At 39.2% G+C, this 25179-nt stretch overlaps 1 protein-coding gene across 1 annotated transcript in view; it reads left to right on the plus strand.

Annotated features, from left to right (window-relative positions):
- GTF3C1 (general transcription factor IIIC subunit 1) overlaps positions 1-25179 on the plus strand; it is a 38879-nt gene that overhangs the window by 440 nt on the left and 13260 nt on the right. The window contains exons 2-24 of the mRNA XM_019620605.2: positions 5-239; positions 615-791; positions 2561-2704; positions 3078-3174; positions 3813-3936; positions 8033-8188; positions 8927-9042; positions 10417-10741; positions 12350-12561; positions 13278-13414; positions 14034-14187; positions 14613-14716; positions 16020-16204; positions 16439-16702; positions 17567-17712; positions 18135-18232; positions 19178-19274; positions 20007-20184; positions 20929-21058; positions 21610-21745; positions 22499-22580; positions 23136-23321; positions 24924-25081. Coding sequence (XP_019476150.1) covers positions 5-239; positions 615-791; positions 2561-2704; positions 3078-3174; positions 3813-3936; positions 8033-8188; positions 8927-9042; positions 10417-10741; positions 12350-12561; positions 13278-13414; positions 14034-14187; positions 14613-14716; positions 16020-16204; positions 16439-16702; positions 17567-17712; positions 18135-18232; positions 19178-19274; positions 20007-20184; positions 20929-21058; positions 21610-21745; positions 22499-22580; positions 23136-23321; positions 24924-25081 — 3641 coding nt within the window. The remainder of the gene's footprint in view (positions 1-4; positions 240-614; positions 792-2560; positions 2705-3077; positions 3175-3812; positions 3937-8032; positions 8189-8926; positions 9043-10416; positions 10742-12349; positions 12562-13277; positions 13415-14033; positions 14188-14612; positions 14717-16019; positions 16205-16438; positions 16703-17566; positions 17713-18134; positions 18233-19177; positions 19275-20006; positions 20185-20928; positions 21059-21609; positions 21746-22498; positions 22581-23135; positions 23322-24923; positions 25082-25179) is intronic.

Below are 25179 nucleotides of genomic sequence, written 5' to 3' on the forward strand. Positions count from 1 at the left end.
CGGTGACGTGCTGGCCGCTCTCATTGCAGGTATGAGGAGATCGACCTCGAGACGGGGATACTGGAAACCAAGAGAGATCCCCTGCCGTTGGATGACATCTACCCTGTCCACATGATTTTGGATGATAAAGATGGCCTGCAGGGTTCCTGCCAGTACTTTAAAGAGAGAGTGGACATCACCGATCAGATAAGGAGGAAGGACTTGCAGCCTTGCTGTACCTACACAGAAGCTGTTGAAAAGTGAGTGAAATCCCAACACCTGGCATTAAAGAATACTTAATTTTGTAACTGTGATCTTTTAGCTTTGTTTTTGAAAAATTGTATGAAGAATGGTGGTCTTGCGGGGAATGTAACTGATGTCTTCTTTTATGGATTTAAGTTCCATATGAATATGAGGAAGAACTTTGTTACTGTGAGGGTGACAGAGCACTGGAACTGCCCAGAAAGGTGGGGGAATCTCCTTCTGTGGAGATACCCAACCTTACCTGGACTTTTTTCTGTGTAGCCTACTGTAGGGAACCTGCTTTGGCAGGGAGTTGGACTTGATAACAACCCCAGGTCCTTTCCAACCTCTATAGTTCTGTAATAATCTTTTGTTTCTTTCCCTTCTGTTAGATGGGGAGAGAAGCTGGTCATCGTGGCTTCGCAGGACCAACGCTACAGAGCCCTTATAGGCTGGGAAGGGGATCCTGACTTAAAGCTCCCCGACTTCTCCTACTGTATCTTGGAGCGCCTGGGGCGTGCCAGGTGGCAAGGAGAGCTCCAGAGAGACCTTCACAGTGGGGCTTTCAAGTAATTTTATATTTTGCTCTATAAGTTTAAATTAAATTGAGTGAATTTCTACTGGTAGCTTAGAAAATTTTGTATTCCTGTGTATTGTTTAAGCCCTTGTCTGTACCGGTAGCACCTTATCCTTACTAATGGGAGCGTTTGATTCTTGGGGCCTCTTTTGTAATTTTGATCACAAGAATGACATTGAGGCCCTGGAGTGTGTCCAAAGAAGGACAACAGAGCTGCAAGGTGTCTGGAGCTCAAGTCTTATGGAGAGCAGCTGAGGGAATTAGAGTGTTCCATCTGGAGAAGAGGAGGTACAGGGAAGACTTTATCCTTCTCTCCAGTTTCCTGAAAGGAGGTTGTAGTGAAGTGGAGGTAAGCCTGTTCTCCCAGGTAGCAGAATAGGATGAGAAGTGATGCCGTAAGCTGTCCCAGGTGAGGTTCAGGTTGGATATTAGGAAAAATTTTTTCTTGGGAGGAGTGGTGGGACATTGGCACAGGCTGCCCAGGCAAGTGGTGGCACTGAGGGACATGGTTAGCAGGCATGGCTAATCCTGGATGTGGCTCTGGGCAGCCTGGTCTGTTTATTGGCAACCCTGCACATAGCAGGGGGGTTGAAACTAGATAATCATTGTGGTCCTTTTCAACCCAGGGCATTCTGTAGGGAAAACTGTTCCATGGCAGGATGGGTTGGGGTTGGACTTAGTTGTCTATTCCAACCTTAATGATTCTTTGATTCTAGGTTCTGGTCTCTTCCTTGACTTTGTTATACATCCTGATACTCTCTCATGGAATCAGAGATTCTCTGTTGGGTCAGTAGACAGAACTTGAAGGATTCCAATTTTCACAGCACTGAAGACAATGTAGAGAACAGGAAAAATTAAGCTATTAATAAAGCCTGGTGCTTCTGCAACAGAAAGGAGTTTAAGGAAAAAAGCCAAGACCATCAGTCAGTGACCCAGCTTCTTTGCTTCAGTGACAGAATAGCTAGATTATACTGTAAGTTCTCTATAGGGAAGATTAGAGATGGAGAGGTTGTTCCCTTCAGTGAGCTGGATATCTACAAACAGGGATCAAATCATTGCTGAGCGTTCCATATGGCACCAGAAATGTGTTTTTCATATATTGTATTCCAAAGCTTCTTTTTTGCATATAGTTCAGAGGAAGGTTATAAGTCATCTTTCTGTAACATTTTGCAAAGTGCTATGCTGTGCCTGCGTTTTGAATGTAATTTTACAAATACTGTACATACAGAGGTAAGTCATTTCCCTCTTCTTGCTCTGGCACAATTGTAGGTCATGATGCATTAAGCTGTATGCCTAAAATTCTTTTTTAACTCCTAATTAAGAGCTATTCTAAAAAGCTTGGTTTTAGGTGGAGTGTTTATTATGACTTAGAATTTACAACAATGCGTTCAGTTCTCTTTCCTCAGGGACTGCATATTATTCTCCTACAATTCTCATCTATAATTCTGAAATAACAACAGTAATACAAAAAAATGAATCTGAATCCCCAAGTGGTCTCCTATTGTATGGCCACTCTTTTTCCTGGTCACTGAATAAAGCAAAAGCTTTTAGAGAAAGTGATATAAAGTGCTTTGTACAGTCAATCAATTTCATAGGTTAAGTTTTGTTACTTCCTAATTTTGTGATTGTTGCATTGAAAACTAGCACAACAGACATCACTAAGACTGTGGGTAATCTAGTTAATGGCATTGGAATACTGGGTAATTAGAATTCATTTGCAAATTTCCTTCGCTCCTAGATAACTTGCATTCTTTTCTTTAGAGTGGATGCTGGAAAAATTCATTATCACCGAAGAGTATTGGACAGAAATGGTCTCATAACAATGCAGTCTCATGTGATAAGACTACCAAGTGGAGCACAGCAGCACTCAATTCTTCTGCTTCTGACTCGCTTTCACGTTGATAGGTATGTGCCACTGACATGTTGAAAGCATGTCCTGGGTAGGCTGTCACCTTTTACTGCAATTAATGTTTGTGCTGTGGTCATCAAATCACCATAGTTCCTCACTGTTGACAATTCTCATTTGCTTAATTAACTCTTCTTGAAGATGCTGGACTTCCCTCTGAACTGTGAAAAATGGTATTCTTGGTGCCTGTCACTTGCCTATTTACCTCTTCTCATTATAGCTCTAATCCATCTGTTAATTTTAAATGTTCTCACTTAAAAAAATAAGTGAAGAACACTTCAGTGTACTTTCTCTAATAGCTAACACTTTAGAATGTTGTAACTTCTGCTTATAATGTTGTATGTAACATGTCAATTTTCTTTTCTCGGTTAGGAGGAGTAAATATGATATTCTGATGGAGAAGCTCTCCAGTATGCTAAGTGCTCGTCCAAACCAGATAGAAACATTAGGAAACTTGAGGGAAGAATTGGTGAGATTTCATTATTCTTTTTCCTAATTCTCTCATATAGAACATAGATGACTCATGTCAAAGGCAGTCTGTTTTTAAAGCTGCATAGTATTTTGGGTAAGATACCAAAAAGTAGGATCTTAAAGTTCATTGAATTAAAAATCTCTTTACTGTATTGCTACTGTATTGCTCTAGATCAACTTACTGTCATTGCTTGCTGTAAGGAAGAATTTCTATTCTGTCTGCAACTTCAGAAAAGTTTTGCCACAGTAACAGACTTTTTGTGTCTACAGTCAATGTAGTTGTGCAATTCATTATATTTGATTGCTTCTGCTTGAGCATAAGGCAGGAAGGACTGAACAGAGTGCAGAAACCTCTCAAGCTCTGCCTTGCATACACACTAATAGACTTTTAACACCCTTTCTTGCTATCCTAACACAAAGCACTGTTTCAAAAAAGGCAATATGATGAACGTCTTTGATACTAATCACCAGGAGTATAGAGGCTTGTGATAGCAAAGGCTATAAAATTAGAGAAATCCTTGGTCTTGTTGGTTGTTTTTTTTTCCCCCATTGTGAAGATCAACAGGTATTTCTGTGGAATTCCTGAAATTCAGAGTTCTGTCCTGCACTGCTTTTTGACATTTCTTTTTGCATTAGGGTCTCTGTGAGAGAACTTTCAAACGTCTCTATCAATATATGATGAATGCTGGCCTAGCCAAGGTAATATCCATCCCACTGCAAGAAATACAACCCAATGGAGGGCCTTACAAGACAAAGAAAGGTAACTGAACCATATTTTGCTTCCTGTGGTATAGTTATATCGATGCTGATCTCTGTGTAGGGTTCAAACCTTAAATTAAAGTACATTTAAGTACTTAATTGCAAAGAAAGTTTCTCAGATGAATGCATTAATAAAGCTAGAACAGTACAGCCCACTTGAATTAAGTATTTATTTGAACATTGTAAGAAATACATCCATCTTAAATGAAGGCAGGTTTGTTTGATAGATTAAGTAGTTTCAGAGGATCACATCTCCTAGTAAGATCATTCAAGCCAGTGAGGAGTAAAGGGGCAAAGAGCAGTCTGCTTACCTTTCAGGCTGGACATTGAACAACAACTCAAACTTGACAAAATGGTTTAAGAGGATATATAAAACAAATGACTAAATACTAAACTCCAGAAACAGGTCAATTCAGTTACAGCTTTTCCTTTATCACTTTTGATAAAAAGCATGAGAACGCAGTTTGTCTGGGAAGCCTTGCATCAAATTATGAAAGTAAGCTTTGGCAGCATTATGTAGGAATTCTTTCAGTAAGCTAGCTAGGTTATGATTACTATTAAAAAATAAATAAATAAATAATATATATATATATTTTTTTTTCTACTGAGAGTGCAATGTATAAACTGCTTTGAATTCAAAGTGAAATAGGTTTGCAAGATCTTCATAGTTTCCAAACACATAATGGAAAGACAAAGAGAAGAGCTGCACGAAGAAAGGAAACAAACGAGAGCAGATCCTCTCAGGAAAAGATGCAGATAAAACTTGTGGTGGCAGTAACTATAAGAAGCAATGATACAGAATATGAGGGATAGTATCACTATTAGAATTAATATAATTGCTGAAGGAAATAAAAAACAAATCCTTACTTACAGGAAATCCTGAGAGGTAGATTTGCCAGATAAAATGGAAAATAGTTCTAAAAGATGAACAGGTTTTTCTTCAGAGATGCAGTGAACTGCTTTGAGAGCAGGGGGAATAGAATAGTTAGAATGCAAAACTAAACACCACAAATAAAACAATCCTCGTGAATAGAGAGTTGTAATGACAGAGAGACCAACACAGTGGGTAGGTATTACAAATAAAGGGAAAGGATTGCTCACCTTTCTCCAAGGATCTAGGCTCACAGAGGAAACAACACAGGAAGGGATCCGCAGAAAGAGGTCTTTTCACAGTAGCAGTCAGCCCTTAAATGGAGTTGAAAAGAGGTGCAGCCAGGCTCTACCCCTTCCAGTCTCACAGCTGAATTGCCTTCACCTGTGCTCCCAGGGCTGACCAGCTCTTTTCTCCAGGTGCTCTATCAGTAGTTCAGGCCGTGACACAACAGTTCCTATCCAGGAGTGGTCGTAAAGGAAGAGGGAGAAGAACCAGTAAAAAAATATGAGAACACTGGGAGGACAGAAGTGTCAGTTACATGGAAGTGGATGTAGGCTCTTGATAACAAAAATTCCTGCAACTCTTTTAAGTCTAGGGAAAGGAATGTTCTGTGAAGGGAAACTGAGTTATAAACAAAGAAGAAGCAATAGCCAAAAGCAGATGCCACATCTAGCAGAGATCAGAGAGAAATCTCCCATATTGTACTGAATAAATAAGAAAATGCTTGAAGGAACTCTGATAGGGTCAGCTTTGGCCTGGAAAGATCAGTTGTCACAAAACATAAAGGTCCATCTTCATGGTGTAAGAATATCACAGATTTTATACACTAGAACTCAAGTAGTTCAGGGTTTCAGGAACACAGTGGAGATACTCAAAAGATGCTCAATAAGATACATGGAAAAATTGTCATCATACTTTGGCCCAGTATATGTTGTACTTAATGTACAAGGAATGTTTAAGGAAGCGTCTCAGCATAGGTGCATCGTATGACATTATACTTTTGGTTACACCATTTATCATAGAATCATAGAATGGCCTGTGTTGAAAAGGACCACAGTGACCATCCAGTTCCAACCCCCTGCTATGTGCAGATTACCAACCAGCAGCCCAGGCTGCCCAGAGCCACATCCAGCCTGGCCTTGAATGCCTGCAGGGATGGGGCATCCACAGCCTCCTTGGGCAACCTGTTCCAGTGCCTCACCATCCTCTGGGGGAAAAACTTCCTCCTAATATCTAACCTAAACCACCTAAACAGCCGTTCCCCCCCTATTTATACACTCCCTTCAAGTATTGGAAGGCCACAATGAGGTCTCCCCAGAGCCCTCACTTTGTATTGCCACTGTAAAAAAAAATAATAGATTCTCTCTTATGCTGACTTGGAGTACATTGTACCATGTTGTATTTGTGTATATGCTCTCATGTTAAATTGTGTTCAGCAGTGCTCTGCTGAGCTCAGTACATCTGCAAAGAAAACTGGTGACACCAGAACTACTGTAAAGAGATAGACATTATAATTGTTAATTAAACATCTGACTTCCAGAGTATTTATTTAAAAGAAGACACACATCCATTTATAAATGTGGCAGTACACAAAGCAGAAGACATTTTGTGTTGTCACAGATCAGTACAACAGCAGCTGCGTTTACTTCTTAACATTTCACCATGAAAAATGCCACCTGGTGAATTTTTGACTTGAGTGATAATTCCATCTTATGGATGTAAAAGCTAAAAATCCACAAAAATGCCCTAAAAAACACTAGATATTAAACTAGGATTAATTAATAATACCTAATTTTCATAAGAGTTCAAGATACTTTAATCTCTGGAGATATACAGGAAAGCAGATAGAAATGAAGCCACAGCATCTGCTATGGGAAGCACATTATCAAGCAGCAGGAGCTAAAGTAAAAGAAAAAAATGGTTGTTTTTTTGTTTTGTTTTGTTTTTGTTTTTTTTTCACGTGGAAATTAATGGAGTGTAGAAACAGGATGAGATAACAGTGCCTACAGCCCTACCAAGATGTCAGAGCTTTATTTCTATCTTAAGCAGTATCTGGCAGGGGAGGAATTCAGATGAGGAAAAATAATGGGATCAATGGGATCATCTGGCCTGGAGTTCAGTCACACGTTTAAGTTACTGTGGATTAACTTGGTGTCAGCTAGGCTTCAGTAAGTCATCATATATAAGCATAAAATAGAAATTCATTCATTGTAACCTCAATAATTTCAGCTAAAGCTTTTCACTCTGTATTTATAACAGCAGGACTCTGCCAGAGGAGTCAAGATGATTGTAGATATTCCCACCCACTGCTGCAGGATGAACTGGCTGCTTCTGCCATAGCTACTGAAGTGCCGCACCTGATCAGCTGGCATTGCACAGTGACACAGTTCTAGTTTACCTTAAACACTGATCTCTTGAATGCTTCAGCAGCAGCTAAATGACTCTGGTGGATCATCTTTGTATCAGGGAACTGCTAACACTGTGCTGAAGTTGTGTCCCCACTTTTGTGATATCCCAGAAGGATAAGCAGATGAAGAGTTACCTAAACACGTTAACTGAATGGTATATGTTGTCTTCTGGCTCATGGACAGCAGTGTGTCCTGTCCTCAAATAGCACAACCTGAAATTTTATGTCTGTTTTCATTGTGTGTATTCATAGCACACCACGAGTGTTTATTCTTTTCATAGTGATGTTGGAACTATACAAAACAGCTGTACATTTTAGTTATGCTCTAAAATCCTGATGGGGAACTAGGACTGTTCTATTTGTTCCTTTTCTTCAGCATGCTAGGTGTTTGGTAAATACTTCTTCTGTACTGCATGCATGCATATTTGTCATTATGTAGTTTGCATCTATAGAAGTAAAAAGGTGCTATGAATCTGTAGGGAGGGAGGAAAGAAGAGGACTTGCACATGGCAAGGGATCTCACAATCAAATCTATGTTCTGAAGATGTCATTCTGTGGCTCAGTACATCCAGAAACACATTGCACTGATTTGTTTTTACCATTCAAAGTTTTCCCATTATTGCAGCGTTTTTCATTGCTCTCACAAGTCACTGCACCAGGGAGTCTTAAAGTTACCATAGCCATGAACGTTTGGAGCACATCAGGAATGCTTCTAGTCAGTGTTTTGGCAGATTCATATATAGGGAAAAGCTGTTGCAAACATTTTCCTAGAAATAAGCAGTTGTGTTTGGTCTTTTCTTCCCCATATGTCCACAGGTACTGATGTCATGGTCCGTTGCCTTAAATTACTAAAAGAATTTCGGAAGAAAATGGAAGATTATCATGATGATGATGATGAAGAGATCACAAAAGTTGTTCAGCCTGTGGATATTGTTTGTGAAAGGGATATGCTCACCCAGGCTTATGAGCTAAGTAGGTGATGGAGTAGAGTATTTGTGTGTGCAGAACAGTTTATCTGTTACTTTTACAAGGACTAACAGAACTGTTCCCTTGATTTGCTTAATTCTGGAGTGCAAAAGATTCTTAACTTCATATTAAGCTAAATTACAGTATTGTGTGCTAAGGCTCTTAAAGTAACACATATGACATGCTGAAGATTTTTCCCATTGCCTTCATACTCCTTATATTTATAAAAGAAAGATACTGTGTTTTTTGTTTTTTGTTTTTTTTTAATTTGAAGTTTGATGCTTTCTATGCATCTACGTGTTTATTTTTCTTATGGAAAAGAACTTTATGTTCTGATCAGACTGGAGCTGTAGGCTTTCTGTAGGTGGTGGGGCAGTCATATCATCTCTTTGTATCTCAGATGTCTGTGTATCAGAGAAAAATATTTTCCTCCTACAGTGCTCTTGCTTTTAATATGAAACTAATTTTGAATCTCATTCTACTGGGATGCTACATTGCATTTTATGACAGTGTTTGCCTGTATTTTGCGTATGCCTCTGAAAATTACATAGTTAACAGCTAGCAGTGACTGTTAAGGATTATGTTCTGATGTTTGTTTCAAAATCAGGTAGCTCTTAAGATGAGTTTGCCTTAGTAATAGTTATGGAGAACAAATGTGAGCATATATATATAGATGTATGCGTATGCAATTGGGCCAGAGAATCTCTGTGAGGTATTTTCTGTTTTTTCTTTTGTCTGAAACAGTTGAAAGTAGAGGAACCAAAGGTATTTCTCAGGCAGAACTTCGGTTGGCTATGAATGTGGGGAAGCTGGAATCAAGGATGCTCTGTCGTCTTCTGGAGAGGTACAAAGTTGTCAAAGTAAGGTTAAAATAAAATAATTTCAATACTTATTGAAACTGAAAATTTAACTGTGGTCTCCGTGGTAATAAGTTACAACATATTACATCTCAAACAATAGAAACGGTCAGGATTTAAGAGCTGACATGGAAATAATTCTGATAAGATTGAGAAGATCATGACTTAGGAAAAGATATATAGCAGAAGTATTCAAAAAGCATTCAGTTGAAATTTGAACTTAAGGACTGGGGTAGGAAATGCATCTTGCATCCTGTTTGCTGTTTATACTGAGAGCACATTCTGGTGATCTACACTAATGGATGGGATTGTACCAGATGCAGCTTCACAGTACTCCAAAGTGACACTGTTCCCAGCACCATGGGGCAGATGTAGCCTCTAAAAAGTGGCAAGGCAGACAAATGGGCCTCAACCACTAAGCACACTTACTGTTATCCCTGGTAAGCTACTGTTTTTTGGGAACGTGTATTTTCTGAATACATTTTGGAAGTGAGCATAAATGTCTCACTCTAAGTAGCCATTTTGGTTCATTTTTGACTATGAGGCAACTTCTGTTTTGCAAGATTGGCTGCTTTCCTGGTCTTTACTGTAGGATTTTGTCAGAGATCCTCTATACATTTACAGTCATCAGTCTACTTGCATATTAAAACAGCATTAATTCTGTAAAAAAAAATCTGAACAAAAATACCCTTCCTCTATATATAGAGATTGTGGTAATTAAACTCCTTATTTCCAAATATTTCAATATTTTCTCATTTCATCAGGAGTATGACTTACAGATGAACAAATTCCTGCATGCAAACACCCACTCCTTTCCACAAAGGCAGGATAATTGCCATCTTCCTTCAGCAGAGAACTGTTTGCTAAGATCCTGTCATTTACTAAGAAGTCCTGTAGAATAAAAACAAATGAACAGTGTAAATCATAGGAACAAACTGCAGAGAAATCTTCCCTCATTGATGGCTCATGTGGGTTTCCAGATGCTTTAAAGCACCTGGTGTGGTACCTAAAAGCACCTGGTTTCTACCTAAAAATGATTCATTCTATTAACTTCTACATTGCAGAATGACTTTCTGAAAAGATTTCTGTGTTAACTACATAAAATTTATTCTCCCCTAGAATTTTATACATCCCACATATTTTAGACATTTCATTCTAATACACAGATAATATAAATGTGTTTTTCAAACAGAGTGTTTCTTTTCTAAATGCTAAGGTTAGTCAACATTTTTGTTATTTAGAAAAAAAAACCTAAAAAGGACATGTTTTGATATGAGGGGAGAGCAGTTAGAAAAAATTTCCACTACTGATGCTGGAGAAGAGACTGCAAAAATGGAGCAGTAAGGAAGTGAAATAACGTTCCAACTTTTTTCATAGGGTTTTATGGAAGATGAAGGTCGGCAAAGGACAACCAAGTATATTTCATACATTTTTGCAGAGGAGAGTGATTTAAACCGTCAGTTTGAGAGAGAGAAGGCTAGGAGTGAGCAGCTAGCTACAGTTACTTTGGCTCTAGTGCCAGAAGATTCCCCACCACTAGAAGATACTTTCCCTGGAGAAGAGGACACTTTGGTCTCAGAGTCTGATAACGAAGAAGAAGTGAAATATGGCAAGAAGAGAGGAAAAGGTCAGAAGGCCAATTCAGGTTCTCTGTTAAAATCAAGCTCCCAAGATGCTATTCATCAGTCGACACCAGCTAAAGGTAGGTTGTGATTTTGAGATTTGCAAAGAGCCCTGCATTTTTCTTAAGGATCATTCTATTAAAAAATAAAAAAAAAGAAAAAGCTATTAGCTTCCATTAAGGTTTTTGGCCATATATTTATTCTTATTTGAGTATTTCTGTGCTTTTTTGCAGTTTTTTTTCCCCCCTCGAACTGATTGTATTTTATAATACTATTGATGTGGTGATCTCTGGAGGTTCTCAGAGTTGAAATATCCTCTGCTGTCTGTGTCTCAGACAACATTTCTGGTTAGCACCAATCACTGGGAAAATAAATCTGCTTCTCATTATTCTTGCGTTATTTCCCCCTGCAATGAAATGGGCTCACAGTCCTTGCTCCTTGGATACTCAGTTATTTTTCAGGTGGTGTAAGAGCTGAAATGATTTTGAAGAGGATCAGATAAATTTCCAAATGGCTACAAGAAAGGATACAAAACTATATAAGAGTGAGCACACTGGAGAGACCGTGCTTGCTAGCAGTCAGGTTGGCTTAGGCTGCTCACAGAAACATTGTCCTTAGGTAAATTTTGTATTTGCCTTGGATGTTCCCTGATGAACTGACAAGGCGTCTGTCACAGAATGTTTTTCAAAGTACCTGATGCTAACTCAGCCTGTGCCCATCAGAGAGCCATCTTGGTAGAGCTTTAGCTTTTGAAGTTTCTGAAGACTTCAGAAGGGATTTAAACAGATTTCACATTTCTTGAAACGTTTCATTTCTTCCTGAGAAGAAATGACTCTCATTAAAATGCATCATCATTTCTTTCCATTGGATACGCAGCTATCTTAGGTGCAGGAAAAAGAACAGAAGCTGACAGACCAGCAAATTAACTTCCTTTTTTAGTTAAACATTTTAAAAAAATATTTCCCCTTTAGCAACACTTTGTTTGTTTTTCAGTTGAAAAGGTATGGAATTGAGCTCTAGAGTCTGCATCAGTATGTGGACTAATGTATTTGACACAGCCTTCAAGCAATATGACTATACGTGGGCTAATACTGATTTCTTCTCTGAGATCTTATCTTGGGATGATTTAACCCACAACCTTACTCATCTAAGCTTATTCTAAAAAGAAAAATGTCTTCCTAAGCTAATTGCTTCATCTTTTTCTTGAGCTATTTGGAATATCCTAATGTGAAACTGCCAGCCTTTTGGGGTCATGTTTTAAAGAGGACGTGGTGGCTTATTTTACCTATTTGCATGTTCCTGGAGCAATACTAAATCTGCTCTGGAGCCAGAGAGGTCCCCTCAGGTTTCTGGCAGAACTTGAGTATCTCTGTGACTCTTCTTTCTTCAGACAGTGCTTTCTGGATAAGCTGATGTGGCCCCTTGTGGCCTTTGCTACGTGGAGAGAATTATTTGAAGACCACACTTTCAGAGTTCACTTTTTAATAAAAAAGAAACAGCTTTGCTTTGTACACTGAGTTGCAGTCATTCACAATCAAACCACAGCTTCCAGCAGAGTAGAATAGCATATGAAAAACGTAGCAGAATGTTTTTAAGTACAGTTACCCATGTGAATGGGGGAAGGCCTTTTATAGAGAGCTGAACATTTAGAAGAAACTGAGAGCATAACAAAACTGCTTTTAAACCAGGCTCGAAGCCAACAGCTGTGAAGTCCCTAGGGAAGAAGCTGCCTTCCCCTCCAATTCTTGAAGAACCTGATGAAGTCCCAGACAACTTTTCAGGGGAGAGTTCTACTCTGGAAACTGTCAAGCAGGAGTCCAGCCTTTCTACTTGTCCTCCTATCACTGATGAAGATGGAGATGTGGCTGTGATTGAGGAGGTCAGACTTGAAGATCCTAAGGTAAGATCACAGGTCTTAATGTTTTCCTTTTAGTATGGCTGTCTAAGCAAAGTCCTGCATATGTTCACAAGGCTAGCAGCTATAGTTTTTTTTTCAATTAGCTTATAGGATTTGTTATTATCTTTTAAAATTTCATTTTAAAGCATATTTGTATCTTCCTTGCATTATAGTTAATTATGAAAGAAAATTACTCCAGCAGATAGGGAGATGTCCAAAATACCATTCTGGGTTAGTTCCCTGGGTTTCTACACATTCCCCATTTGACTTAACGTGTCTTATTGCCTAATGTCTGCTGGTGCACCCAAGTAGTGCAGATTATCTGGTTTTTCTCCTCTAAAGGAGAAACACATGGGCTTCAGCATAAACACTTACAGCTGAGCAAGAGCATGAGACAAGAAACCTTTTTGAGGGACAGGATATGTTGGCTTGGACTCAGCACTATGTCAGCTCTCTAGGCAAAAACTTTCAATTAGCTTGGCTCAGAATACAGAATAGGCAGACAAAGTGAATCTAACTGCATGGAAGTCTTATTTTCTGCTATAGCTCCATACTAAGGGGAAATAAAAGATAATCCCCCAACTGACTTTTTTTTCCCTCAACTAAATCCATCAAAACCCTGAATGGCTGAGATGCTACTATATGATGAAACAACATTAGACTAAGGACATTTAATAGCTTATACGAAATATTTTTGTGCCCATGCTGTGCACTAAAAGATGTGTGACCAAAAGAAGGAAAAGCGTGCCAGGGCTGCAGCAGCTGAGCGATCTCGTGAAACGTACAGACTGCTGAAACGCCGAAATCTCATCGTGGAAGCTGTGCGAAACCTCCGGCTGATTGAAAGCTTGTTCACGTGAGTGATGGAAAGCAGTGTGCTTGGGGCCCGATGGGCTGTGGTAGCACAAGTAGTCCTCTGTGCCTTTTCTCTTGTTGGCTTTTCTCATCCCTAATAGTAATATAATTGCTAAGGACGCAGACATTGCAACAGGTTAGGGGGGAAGATTAGAATTAAACTGAATCTTTAAAATTTATCAGCTGTTTAGAAGCAATAATAGTGTTTTGCAGATCATTAAACAAGCAAAATTTTCAATGGTGTATGTTACATGAATAGAACAGGAATTTCTATTGAGATCGATTGGAATTACTCTAGAGATTAACAGTTTTTTCTCCTTTCATAGTATGCCAGTGCCTGGCCTCACATAAGAACAGCATTGTCGTAAGAATCACAGAATGGCCTGGTTGGAAAGGACCCACAATGATCATCTCATTTCAACCCCCCTGCTATGTGCAGGGTTGCCAACCACCAGACCAGGCTGCCCAGAGCCACATCCAGCCTGGCACAGAATAGCACTGTTCATCTAAAAGGATAAGCTTAATAACAGAAAATACAGATTAAGGCTGAGTTCTAGCAAACTGTCTAGGCAGTTTGTAGTATTTCTCAGCTTAAAGAGCTGTGTTTTTGTATCTTGTAGGCTTCAGAAAATGGTCATGGATCAAGAGAAGCAAGAAGGTGTCTCCACTAAATGCTGTAAGAAGTCCATCATCCGATTGGTACAGAAGCTTTCACAAGAAGGACTCCTCCGAATCTATCGTACTACAGTCATTCAGGATGGCATTAGCAAAAAGGTGACTGCTCAAAACCTGGTGACAGAAGCAGCTTTTCTCATAACCTTTTTTATTTACTAAAGTATTTTGGGCCTTTTTACTGATATACAAGGAGAACTTTACTTTTTGTAGAAGAACCCACAAGTGAGCTGCCCTTTTGGGAAGTGTCCCAAACTAAGCTATTGTGAAAACCAGATTATTGGTTACTTTCAATTATTGTACTGCAGTTAATCATGATGAGTCCCTAGATCAATGTCTCTGCATTTCCCTTCTGAGAGGTTCTGTTGCTTCTCTCCCTGCACTGTCAGGCTACAGCACAATTATATTTAATCTCATTTTGACAACAAAGAATATGTGAGAAACTTTAAGTAAGCTTCTGATTTGAAACATAGAAAAGCTAGTATCTCCATTAATATCTCTTACTTGTTTTCTTCTTCTTTGAACAGGTAGAGTTTGTTGTTCATCCTTCAGTGAGTCCTAGTGACCCACTTGTAAGAAGTGCCATTGAGCAGGTGCGTTTCCGGATCTCCAATTCTAGCACAGCAAGCAGGCAAGTTTCACTGATGGTTTGTATGGTTTTTGGGGAAACTGGCTTATTACAACTTCATGTTTATTAAACACGAAGAGGATATAAATACAAATTAAACAAAAGAACTTCTAGCCTTCTCTTTAATAATAGAGAAATCAAAGCACAGAGAAGAAGCAGGTGCTGAATATCACCCAAAGACAGGAAAGAAGAACTCAACACTAATCCCTTGTTTTAGCTTCAAGTTCTTGGCTTCTCCATTCTCATTTTGCTTACATTTCAGAGAGACTTGTTTTGCATGCTGTCATGCACAGAATTTTGCCCTTCACAGAGGATGGAGCTTTCTTATGGGCAACACTAAGCTTCTTAATTATATGTCATTAGGTTAGTAGTGGATTTGGGACCTAAGTTAGGCCTATAATCTTAGTGCAGTATTTAGAGGAAACTTAGAGCTCACTGCAACAACAGACAGAGAAATATGGGAATTGTAGAGATCAGTGAGGAAGAAATTCCCACTCTGTTTCATTTGGGATTTAAGCAGAGAGCATAAGATTCATGACTTTGGACACAAAGCATACAAGAAGGACTATGACTCTCGTAATGCGATAATGTGATGGAAAACACAGCAGTAGTGGCAGAGCGGCAAAGTCATAGGCTGCTGCAAATGAGAATAAGCCCAAATGCAGAATATACCCATAGATGCAGAAACAAAAGAAGAAAAATCTGCTTACCTTTGCAAGGCCTCAGGTATGCAGAGATCTCCAGTGAAAAACCTTCACTTCCACTGCCAACCTTTAAATGAGGGCAGGGAAGGGGTGGATTCTGGCTCCAGCCCTTCCAGTCACTCAATGCATTGCATGCACCTGAGCTTCCCTGGGCTGGCCCTGCCTTCCCACCAGGTACTCAATCACTGCTTCAAGCCATGATTTAGCATTTCCACTACAACTGGGTAGCCTCGTAAGGAAACTAATTCTTTAAGATGATATTCCAGTCCATTATTTACGATCTGTTGATGCATTCTTAAATGAAAATCACCTTTACCTTTTGTCTGAAAAGATTAAAATAAAAAACTTCATATCAAGATAGCAGAGTATTGTGCATGTTAAATTACACCACCCAGCTTATCTTTTCAAATAAGCCCATAAATGGACCTCTTTTTCTATCAAAGTGCTCTTATTCAGTGTAAGTGTTCAAGACAGTCTTCCTTTTCCAAAGAAACTTGCGTTTCTTTTAATTACCAGCTGCAGTGATGCCATCTCTCTCCAACTGAAGCAGACAATCATATCTTATCTAAGTTTTAACAAAGTGCTGTATGATTTTAATGCAGGGTAAAAGTTCCCCAGACACCATCATCCCAGGACCACGGTGAGGAAGAAAACCTGGGGCAAGAGGCATTCCCTGAGTCAGGAGATACACAAGAAAGCTCATGTAAAGATGAAAATAATAGTCGGGCAGAGAAAACTGATGAAAAAATGGGCATAACACAACTAAAAAACTATCACCCTGTTACAGGTACAAACTTTCTGTTTGCTCTCATCTTTCACTTTTCTATTTATTATTAATGATCCGATTCAGATGTTGGGCTCTCCTAAGATAGAAGTGGTTGGGTTTTTTCTTCTCTTTTAGAGATGCCTTTGATTTCCCACCTTGCCTTCCAGTTTTCCTCACATCAGTTTTGCAGGGATAGCTATTTCTCCTGTTTTAATTCACTTTTTAATTCTTCTGGTACTTGATCTTTCCTCCCAGTTCCAGGACTCGGGCGTTTTCTTGGCTTTCTTCCCAAAATGCCCCGTTTAAGAATAGTCCACATGTTCCTCTGGTACTTAATTTATGGACACCCTTTAAATGGAACAGACCGAAAAAGAAATGGTGATGGTAAGAAAAAAGGCAGCAAACAAAGGCCGAGTGTGAATGAAGCCCAGGCAGATGGAACCGTACAAATCATGAAAACTGTGACAAATCCTGAAATTGCTGCACAGGACTCAGAAGTAGAATTGTCTAATCAAACAGGTAAGAAGTGGCCTACTTTGACTTCACTGCAGGCATTGTCAAGGTTCAGTGTAGTATTTCCATAACCATTTGGCAATATGATTTCAATGGCAACACATTAAGGTAGGAACGTAATTGCTTGGGAAAAGTACTGAGAGATTATTAATGACTGGTTCTCAAGCTGAAAAGGATGTCACGCAGGAGCTTTACTTTATTTCTTAATGACTTACATAACAAAATAAAATAGGCTTAAATTATGGATGACAACAAGCTGGAAGGTTTGCTATTCCTAACTTGCAGGTTTTCAATTCCAGGTTGTCTTAATTTGGAGAAATGGTTTAGATTTTGTTTTATTATGTCTACACTGAGGCCACAGTTGCATAATTTGTGCTTATACTAATGTACAGTATGTTGCCACCTTCTGTTTCTCATATAAAAAGAAATTGTCATACAGGATGCATGTCTTCCAAAGGGAAAACAGGTATTAGAGTTGGTTGATAAACTGTTCTTCATATACTACTAGAAAAGAATAAGAATTGGATGGGATATTTAGATTTTTAATATACTTACAGGATAGTTAAGTGTTGGAACAGATTATATTGGGAATTTATTGTAATAGTAGCTTTCATGCATCCTCTAAAGTGTCTATAAGCAAAGAAACAAGAGCAGACTATTGTTAATAGACTTAAATATGCTTTTCAAGAGTCCTTCCCAACGCTGAAAAATATAAAAGTCCACTTCAAAAAAGGATGAAAAAATCCATGGGTTAGGTGATTTTCATGGGTAACTAAACAATGAAGTGCCAAAAGACTTCTACCAATAAAATTTCTAGTGTAAGAATTGTGTTGATGCTATCTGAATCTAAGCCAGTTGTCTCATTCCTAGTGTATGTGGATGAGACATCATGGATGCGCTACGTCCCTCCTCTGCCAGTTCACAGAGAGTTTGGATTTGGATGGGCTCTTGTTAGTGATATTCTTCTCTGCTTGCCTCTCTCACTCTTTGTTCAGATAGTGCAAGTGAGCTACAAGGTACAGTGCTTTATTTTTTTGTTGTTTCATAATTGGCTTAATTTAAAGTCTGATAATTCAGCTGTTCCTATGAGCAGTAACAGGTATCATCTTAGGCTATTTTAACAAAACCAGCCAGAAGAAAGTAGAAATTTTAATTCTTGATAGTCTCCTTTCCAAAAAAGCTAGCTGTTCAAACAGCTGTGTGAGAAATATGTATAGCTGTGTAACACTGCACATTCTGAAACTTGTATTTTACAAAGAGCTTTCTGTAACCTGAATCTTCCATCTGATAGACTCGAATGGATAATGTTTAACCATTTCACAAAAGCAGTAATCTTTGCGTAAAAAATATTTGAATAAACAGCTCTGATGATATCAAAGCTTGATACTTTAAAGTGCAATTACATTTCGTATTTTGATTAACTAACAAATAATTTTAGGTTGATGGTCTGGAAGACTTTTTAAATGATCCAGTAAAAAAGCACACACTGATCAGATTTCTGCCAAGGTCAGTCCGACAGCAGCTTCTCTACAAAAGGTGAGCAGAGGAGTCAAAGAAAATGCCTCTAGGGAGGAAACAAGTGGTTGACTGTTTTCTCAGTTATTTCCTGTTTGTGTCAAAGAGAACTTTGTTACCCAAGACAAGGATCATCAATCTTCTAAGGGTAGCGTGCCAAACTATTTTTCTCTCCCAAATAGAAGGTAATAAGAAACTAATAAATGGCATTCATGCATGCTGTCAGGCAGTGTTTGAGAACTGGGAGGCACTGTCCTTCATAACTCATCAGCAGGATGTTATTTCTGTTCAAAACACTCCTCACTGCTGTGAAATTCAAAATTTAATAGAGTCTAAATGATGCTGTCCTTCATAAATCTTTTAAAAGGTGCCACATTACTTAGCTCATGCCTCTTGTACGTAGCATTCAGTTTCTGCTTATGTGCTCTCACTGGCATGTCTGCCATTGTTTGCCATTCCTCATCTAGAAGGTTCAGAAATAGAGGTGAGGTTGCAGATGTAAAGGGGAAGCAGCTTAAGGGAAACTCATTTAGGTACATGGAATTAATAGCGCTGTTAGTTTCAGTGCATATTTGTTAATACAAAATCAGAATCAAACAGAATCATTAAGGTTGCAAACATCAGTTTCCTGAGGAAATCATGGCCAAAGGCATGGATTTGGATGGTTGGAGACTTGTACAGTGTTTCCCAAATCTGCAAGCATGTCATCTGGGAGTGAATAGTATTGGACAGTATCAATTGTCAAGACTTGTCTTCAGCTAAGGCCTGTAACCTTTCTGCTTTCCAAGTTTTCTGTGAACTGACAACTCAGAGAAAATACGGCTTCAGAAACTCCAAAGCCTGGTATTTCAGAAAAGCAGCTGCTCTCCTGAAACTTGAGGTTGCTGTATGAAAATTGCATGTTTTCTGGTATCGTTGTTTCTGTCTTCATGAATGCTAATTGTAATGCTTCTAATGTCGCTGCAGGAGGTACATCTTTTCAGTGGTAGAAAACCTTCAAAGGTTGTGTTATATGGGGCTGATACAGTTTGGCCCAACAGAGAAGTTTCAAGAGAAAGATCAGGTAATCTTCTGAAAATTTAACCATTATTCTTAATGATATTGGCTCAATGAAACAAACGAAAGATTTGGGGGATTGCAGATACCTACTAATGTTTCAGACATACATACAGACCTTCAGTTCAACTGTATTTGAGGTTGCTCTTTCTCTGGATCTTTTGGCTTTCTTTGGAAAGATACTGTTCAGATGTATAATGCTGAAAGTTGCAGTAAATAATGACTTGGGAGTTTGCAGACTGGCAGCACTGTATGAGAAATGAGTGTGCCACATTCTTGTTCATTAAGGTGTTGGATGCCTCACACGCAGAATAAAGTCCTTTATCATAATAAAATAAAAACATTTATGAGCATCTTTTTTGTAAGTAAAGAGCACATACAAAGGCAGAGGCAGTCCCTATGTAATTTTATAAGATAGATAAATATGCCTCCAAATGAGAGGTTGTAGGAAGTAGTCACTCTCTGTGGAAACTTGGAATAGTCCTACGCACAAGGGGGAAAAGAAATCATTCTAAATCTGTTAGAGAAATTCCTGGATCATTGGTAAAGGAGGTTTGGAAATACAACGCAATACAGTGGATGTTGGTGTCTTTAAACAGTATTGGAGTATTGGCTCAAAACAGCAAAGACTGAGATAATTCTGATCATTCCTAATTCCTGTGCTATATTAAATGCTGTGTTCTGTAAGTTCTGCTATTTCATTGATCTCTATCAGTCTGAAACACACTGTATTTAACAGGTGTTTGTGTATATGAAGAGAAATGCTGTGATTGTTGATACCACAATCTGTGACCCCCACTATAACTTGGCTCAGAGCAGCCGCCCATTTGAGAGACGTTTGTACGTCCTGAACACCATGCAGGACGTGGAGAACTTCTGGTTTGATCTGCAGTGTGTCTGCCTTAACACACCATTGGGTATGATATAACTTACCTTCTCACCACCTTTGCTGTTTATTCTGCTTATACCATGATTGCTCTGTTTTTCCTTAAACTTGATACAGGCTCTGTTTTGTAATTGCCAGCGTTTTGTTCTCTTATCTGCTCCCCTGCTGCACCAAAATAAGCTAAAACTTAGAGTTCTGTCCTTTTAACTCTATGAAAGTTGAGAACTACAAACTCTACACTTAAAATTTTCAGCGTTAGAGGAAAAATTATTGCAGTTATATTAGAAATAACAAACGTGATAACAGCCCTGTTAGATTTCAGTCCAGCTATAAAAAAAAAACCTTTTTGAAAATAGTAGTCACCATCCTCCACTAGTTCAAACAGAATTTTCTCTTGATTATAAATGTGTTGCTAAACCTTCTAGCAAACAGCCTGAGTGAGCTGGGAAGCAAAGGGAGTTTTGCACCTTGCTTTTTCAGTTTGTTTTCACGTTTGGTCCTTTTTCAATAGGATGTACAGCTACAGCAGGTGTAACATAAAACATAATGGAGGGATGAGATTCTGTTTCTGATGACACCCTTAGTTAGTTTAGTGCTTTGTACTCAGAATTAGCTGGAGCACCATGGACTCTGCAAGGAGGTGAGAAGCAGCTCAAACATGAGTGCTGTTTGGGCCATCAGTGAGAGCAGTACTTCGCCATAGCAGAGGGGATTAAAGTTAGATTGAAGCCTGACTCCTCATCCTGATACTCAAAACCATTTGTGTGTTGTGCAGGAGTCGTCCGCTGCCCTCGTTCAAAGAAAAGTAATCCTCAAGAGGAGGAGGCTGCACTGGCAATGGAGCAACAGTCAGCAGTGGATAAGCACAACCTGGAACGGAAATGTGCCATGTTGGAATATACCACGTATGTCTGCTTCATGCTTGTGTCACTGATGAACTTGTCCATCAAATGGTAACCAGCCCACTTCCCAGTACTACATGGTAACAAATCTCTTCCAGTGGGATATCTTGGTTTTGACTGGAAATAGCTGCAACACCAGATTTTGGATTTAATGAATGGTGTAATGTTTTCATGAACAAAAAGCTTGACTGAATCCATATTTTCATAGTAGCCTGTTGTGTCCTGAGAAAGTTTCTCATCTGAGCAGGTATTGCCAGTAGTTCTGTGCTATGAACGATAACGATTATGTCTGATGTGAGCATTGGAGCTTAGTTAACAATAATGAAAGTGATTCAGGTATCATTTTTAAACATGAAATATCAGGCATGAGTGCTTAATGGATAAGCCTTGCTGTTACTCTACTTCTGGAAGAGAGTTAAAGGAGGGAGCTTTTTGTCCCCTTCTTTCCCAACCAGAGGGAAGATAAGAGGTGAGCTCTGCACACACATGACTTGGAGAATGCTTTCTCAGCTGCTTTTACCAAATAATTACTGTTTTGTTACTCTGTCTCTTAGAGGCAGCCGAGAAGTGGTTGATGATGGAACTATCCCTGGGGATGGGCTAGGAGCTGCAGGTCTGGATTCCAGCTTTTACGGGCATTTAAAACGCAATTGGATCTGGACAAGCTACATCATCAATAAAACTAAGAAGGTACTATCTCATACTTCAATGATTGTTGCAGATTTTTGTTCACTTAAGGATTGACACACTGATTGCAAAATGTTACGTTCTGGGCCACAAGCACACATTGCCAGTTTATGTTGTATTTTCATCCACCAGTGCTCCCAGGTCCCCTGCAGGATTGTTTTCAGTCCATAATAAAATAATCCTGGAAAGCCCAGCCCATAAAAATGGCCATCACAGCTCTGGCTAATGTCCTGTCTCTGATGGCTGCCAATAAAAGTTTGGTTGGAAAGGTTGTAAGAGGAAGGGATATCTATAGTATGATCTCCCTAAATTAATGTTCTGAGCAGACAGTGCTGGAATACTGCAAGTAGGGCTTGAGGCCTTTCAGATTCCGGGGCCTTTTCATCCAGCATTAGCTTGTACAATTGATTTTTGGACATGTTTAGATCTTTGGTATCCACAACTTCATGCAGTGAAAAGTTTCAAAGACTTACTGTGTGCCACTACTTCCTCTTAAAGACCTTAAGCTCCCTAATAATTATAGTAAGTGATTTACTGAAATTCAAACCTTCATAATCAAGTGGTCATTTTAGAATAAAACTAGAGCCATTCAAACGTGGTAGTAAGACGACAAATGAATTTTTCATTGTAGCCATAGATCTTTCTGTGGTTTGTTCTGAAAACTTATTTATACTGCTCAAAGGAATTATTTATAGTGATGATAACACTGCTGCACTCCATTTGCATATCAACTTTTTAGAAGATGTATTGTTCTAGGAAAATACAGTTTCTGAGAACAGACTGACAGTAAGACTCCAAACCTTCTTGACCAAACACCCTCTTCCACTCAGTACTGGAGGTAAGGTGGTGATTCTGGTGGGGCTGTGATGTGCTGACTTAGTGACTTTGTCACACTCCATATCAATTACATGGGTTATTTCCATCTCCTTGCAGTAACCTAGGATGCTCCTGGGGCATTATAATCAATAAGAAAATAATTTCCTTTCCTGTTACTGAGTATCAGGAACAGTATTTTTTGTCTTCTGTAATGTGCAGTTTGCAGATCATCCAGAGGGACTCAAAAAGAAAATGTACTGTTAAAATTGCATAGCCTTGTATCTAAGCTAAATAGGAAAAAATGCTTCAGGTTGAATATAAAAAGCTCAGTTCAGTTCCCTTGTGCTCTCCCACTGTACTGGAGATTTAATAATTGCTTGATGATTCCATATTTATGTGGGATTTTATTCTGTTTAAGCTGCTGAGAAGTAGCATGAAATACCACGTTGACTGAAAAGGGCACATTGGAAAGAGCTTGTCTTCAAATACAGAGAAACTGGCACTTGCTTTTTATACCTTAGTACTGGAGAATGTAATTGCTATAAAGATTGATTACCTTAATCACATGTCATCTTAGGTAATAAAATTAACATTTTGGGAGAATCAAAGGTAGGACCCGAGTCTGTTGTCCAGAAAAAGGAATGTATTGAAATAAGTCAAGAAGCTACCCAGGATCGAAACAAACGAGTGAGAGGTGGAAAGAACCAAAAGAGGAAGAGGCTTAAGAAAGACACAGGAAAGACAACAAAGAAGAAGAAGAAAGGTAAGTAACCAGCACATACCACCAAGAGGAAGCATTCTTTTTAATGCCTCTCCCTAATGTGGTTTCCTTTAGTAAAGGTGATGTGACAGACAGTGTGCAAAATGGAAATTTACAGGCCAGCTCTCTGGTTTGCCACTTCTAGAGAAAAGGTTCAGAAGCTTGCTCTAACTGCTAAATATGTGTGAATCCTGACTGTGCTACTGTAAATGCTAAAGAAATTCTAATTGTGCCTTAGGCAGATGAACTTACTGCAATTCAGTAATACCCTCAGACAGCTGCCTTAGAGCATCATGCCATTAAGAACCTTTAGGTAATCTGTTTGCTACCTACAGGCTTGTTTTCTCATTTCTGGACAAGGTATTAATGCATTTACTTCGTCAACTGCTGCTGTGCAGTTCTTCCTGATTTAAGTTTTCTTTCTTATAATCTCAACTTTGGAATTGTTCCTAGCCCTATAATCCTCATCTTCCTCTTAGGAATTCACATCCAGACAGATAAACACCACTTAATCCATTTCATGTCTGTGCATATTTAGACTGCTCCTTGTTTCAGAGGTTGTATCTCACAATAAGCTACCCTGATACAATCAGTTTTTCACTTTCACTATCAGACATTCTATCTTACTTTAATCTTAATGAGGTTGAGATAAAAGACAGCAACAGTAGAGAAAGCTTTTTTATCATCTGAATTGGCTGGGATGTCAGAGGGAAGTTCTTTACAGAGAGAGTGGTGAGGTGCTGGAACAGCTGCCCAGAGAGGCTGTGGATCCCCGTCCATCCCTGGAGGTGTTCAAGGCCAGGTTGGATGGGGCCCTGGGCAGCCTGGGCTGGTATTGAATGGGGAGGTTGGTGGCCCTGCATGTGGCAGGGGGTTGGAGCTTCATCATCCTTGAGGTCCCCTCCAGCCCTGGCCATTCTGTGGAAGCTATTGGTGAGAACTGAAAGCTGTTGCTTTTCCATTCTTTCTCATCCTCGTCATAGTGAGCACCTTTTCCTTCTGCAGCTTGAAAAGTCATGCTGTATTGTGCTTATAGTGATAAGAATCATTGTTTTTATCCTTTTCAATATAAAATATAGTTGTCATGTTTTGGATTACTCCTCAGATATCTTTTGAAAGCAAGTTATTCTATTTCCTATTTTCAAGCAGCACCTAGTCCTAAGAAAAATTCAGTGTAAATTAAAACAAAATGAGATCTGGGGAAAGAAAATTGTTGTTCTGCTTAAAACACCTGCTTGTTGTACAAGTTGTACATTATAACATTTACCATGCATATACCAGTCAAGTTCTGTGGAATTCTTTAGCCCATTTATCCCATGATTGAAGCTGATTTTCAAAGCAGTGAGGGCACATTTAGCCCAGTAATTCTCTAGTTTTGGCTTTTGTCCTTGGAGCTGCCTTTATATTGAAAGCATTCAAGGCCAGGCTGGATGTGGCTCAGGGCAGCCTGGTCTAGTGGTCGGCAGCCCTGCCCACCGCTGGGGAGCTGAAACTAGACTTTCAAGACCATCCTTTTCAACTCAGGCCATTCTATGATTGCCTGTGGTAGAAGTTTGAATTCATTGAAATACCAAGTGCTGAGTTATCTTTTTCTTGATTGGTTAGAAGAAAAACCTGTAGAAAAAAGCAAAAGGCTGCGCTACCACGATGAAGCTGACCAGAGTGCCCTGCAGAGAATGACACGTCTGCGTGTCACCTGGACTGTGCAGGAGGACATCTTACTCATGCTGTGCCGAATTGCTAGTCACGTGCTAAATGCAAAGGTATTCACCAGCATCTCTGTTTCATGTCTGTGCACTGAACACATTTCTTTGGTGCTTGGAAATCTTCTGCTTCACAACCATCGCTTGTGTCCATAGAA

The sequence above is a fragment of the Meleagris gallopavo genome, chromosome 16 (assembly GCF_000146605.3).
Source record: "Meleagris gallopavo isolate NT-WF06-2002-E0010 breed Aviagen turkey brand Nicholas breeding stock chromosome 16, Turkey_5.1, whole genome shotgun sequence".
Lineage (NCBI taxonomy): Eukaryota > Metazoa > Chordata > Aves > Galliformes > Phasianidae > Meleagris > Meleagris gallopavo.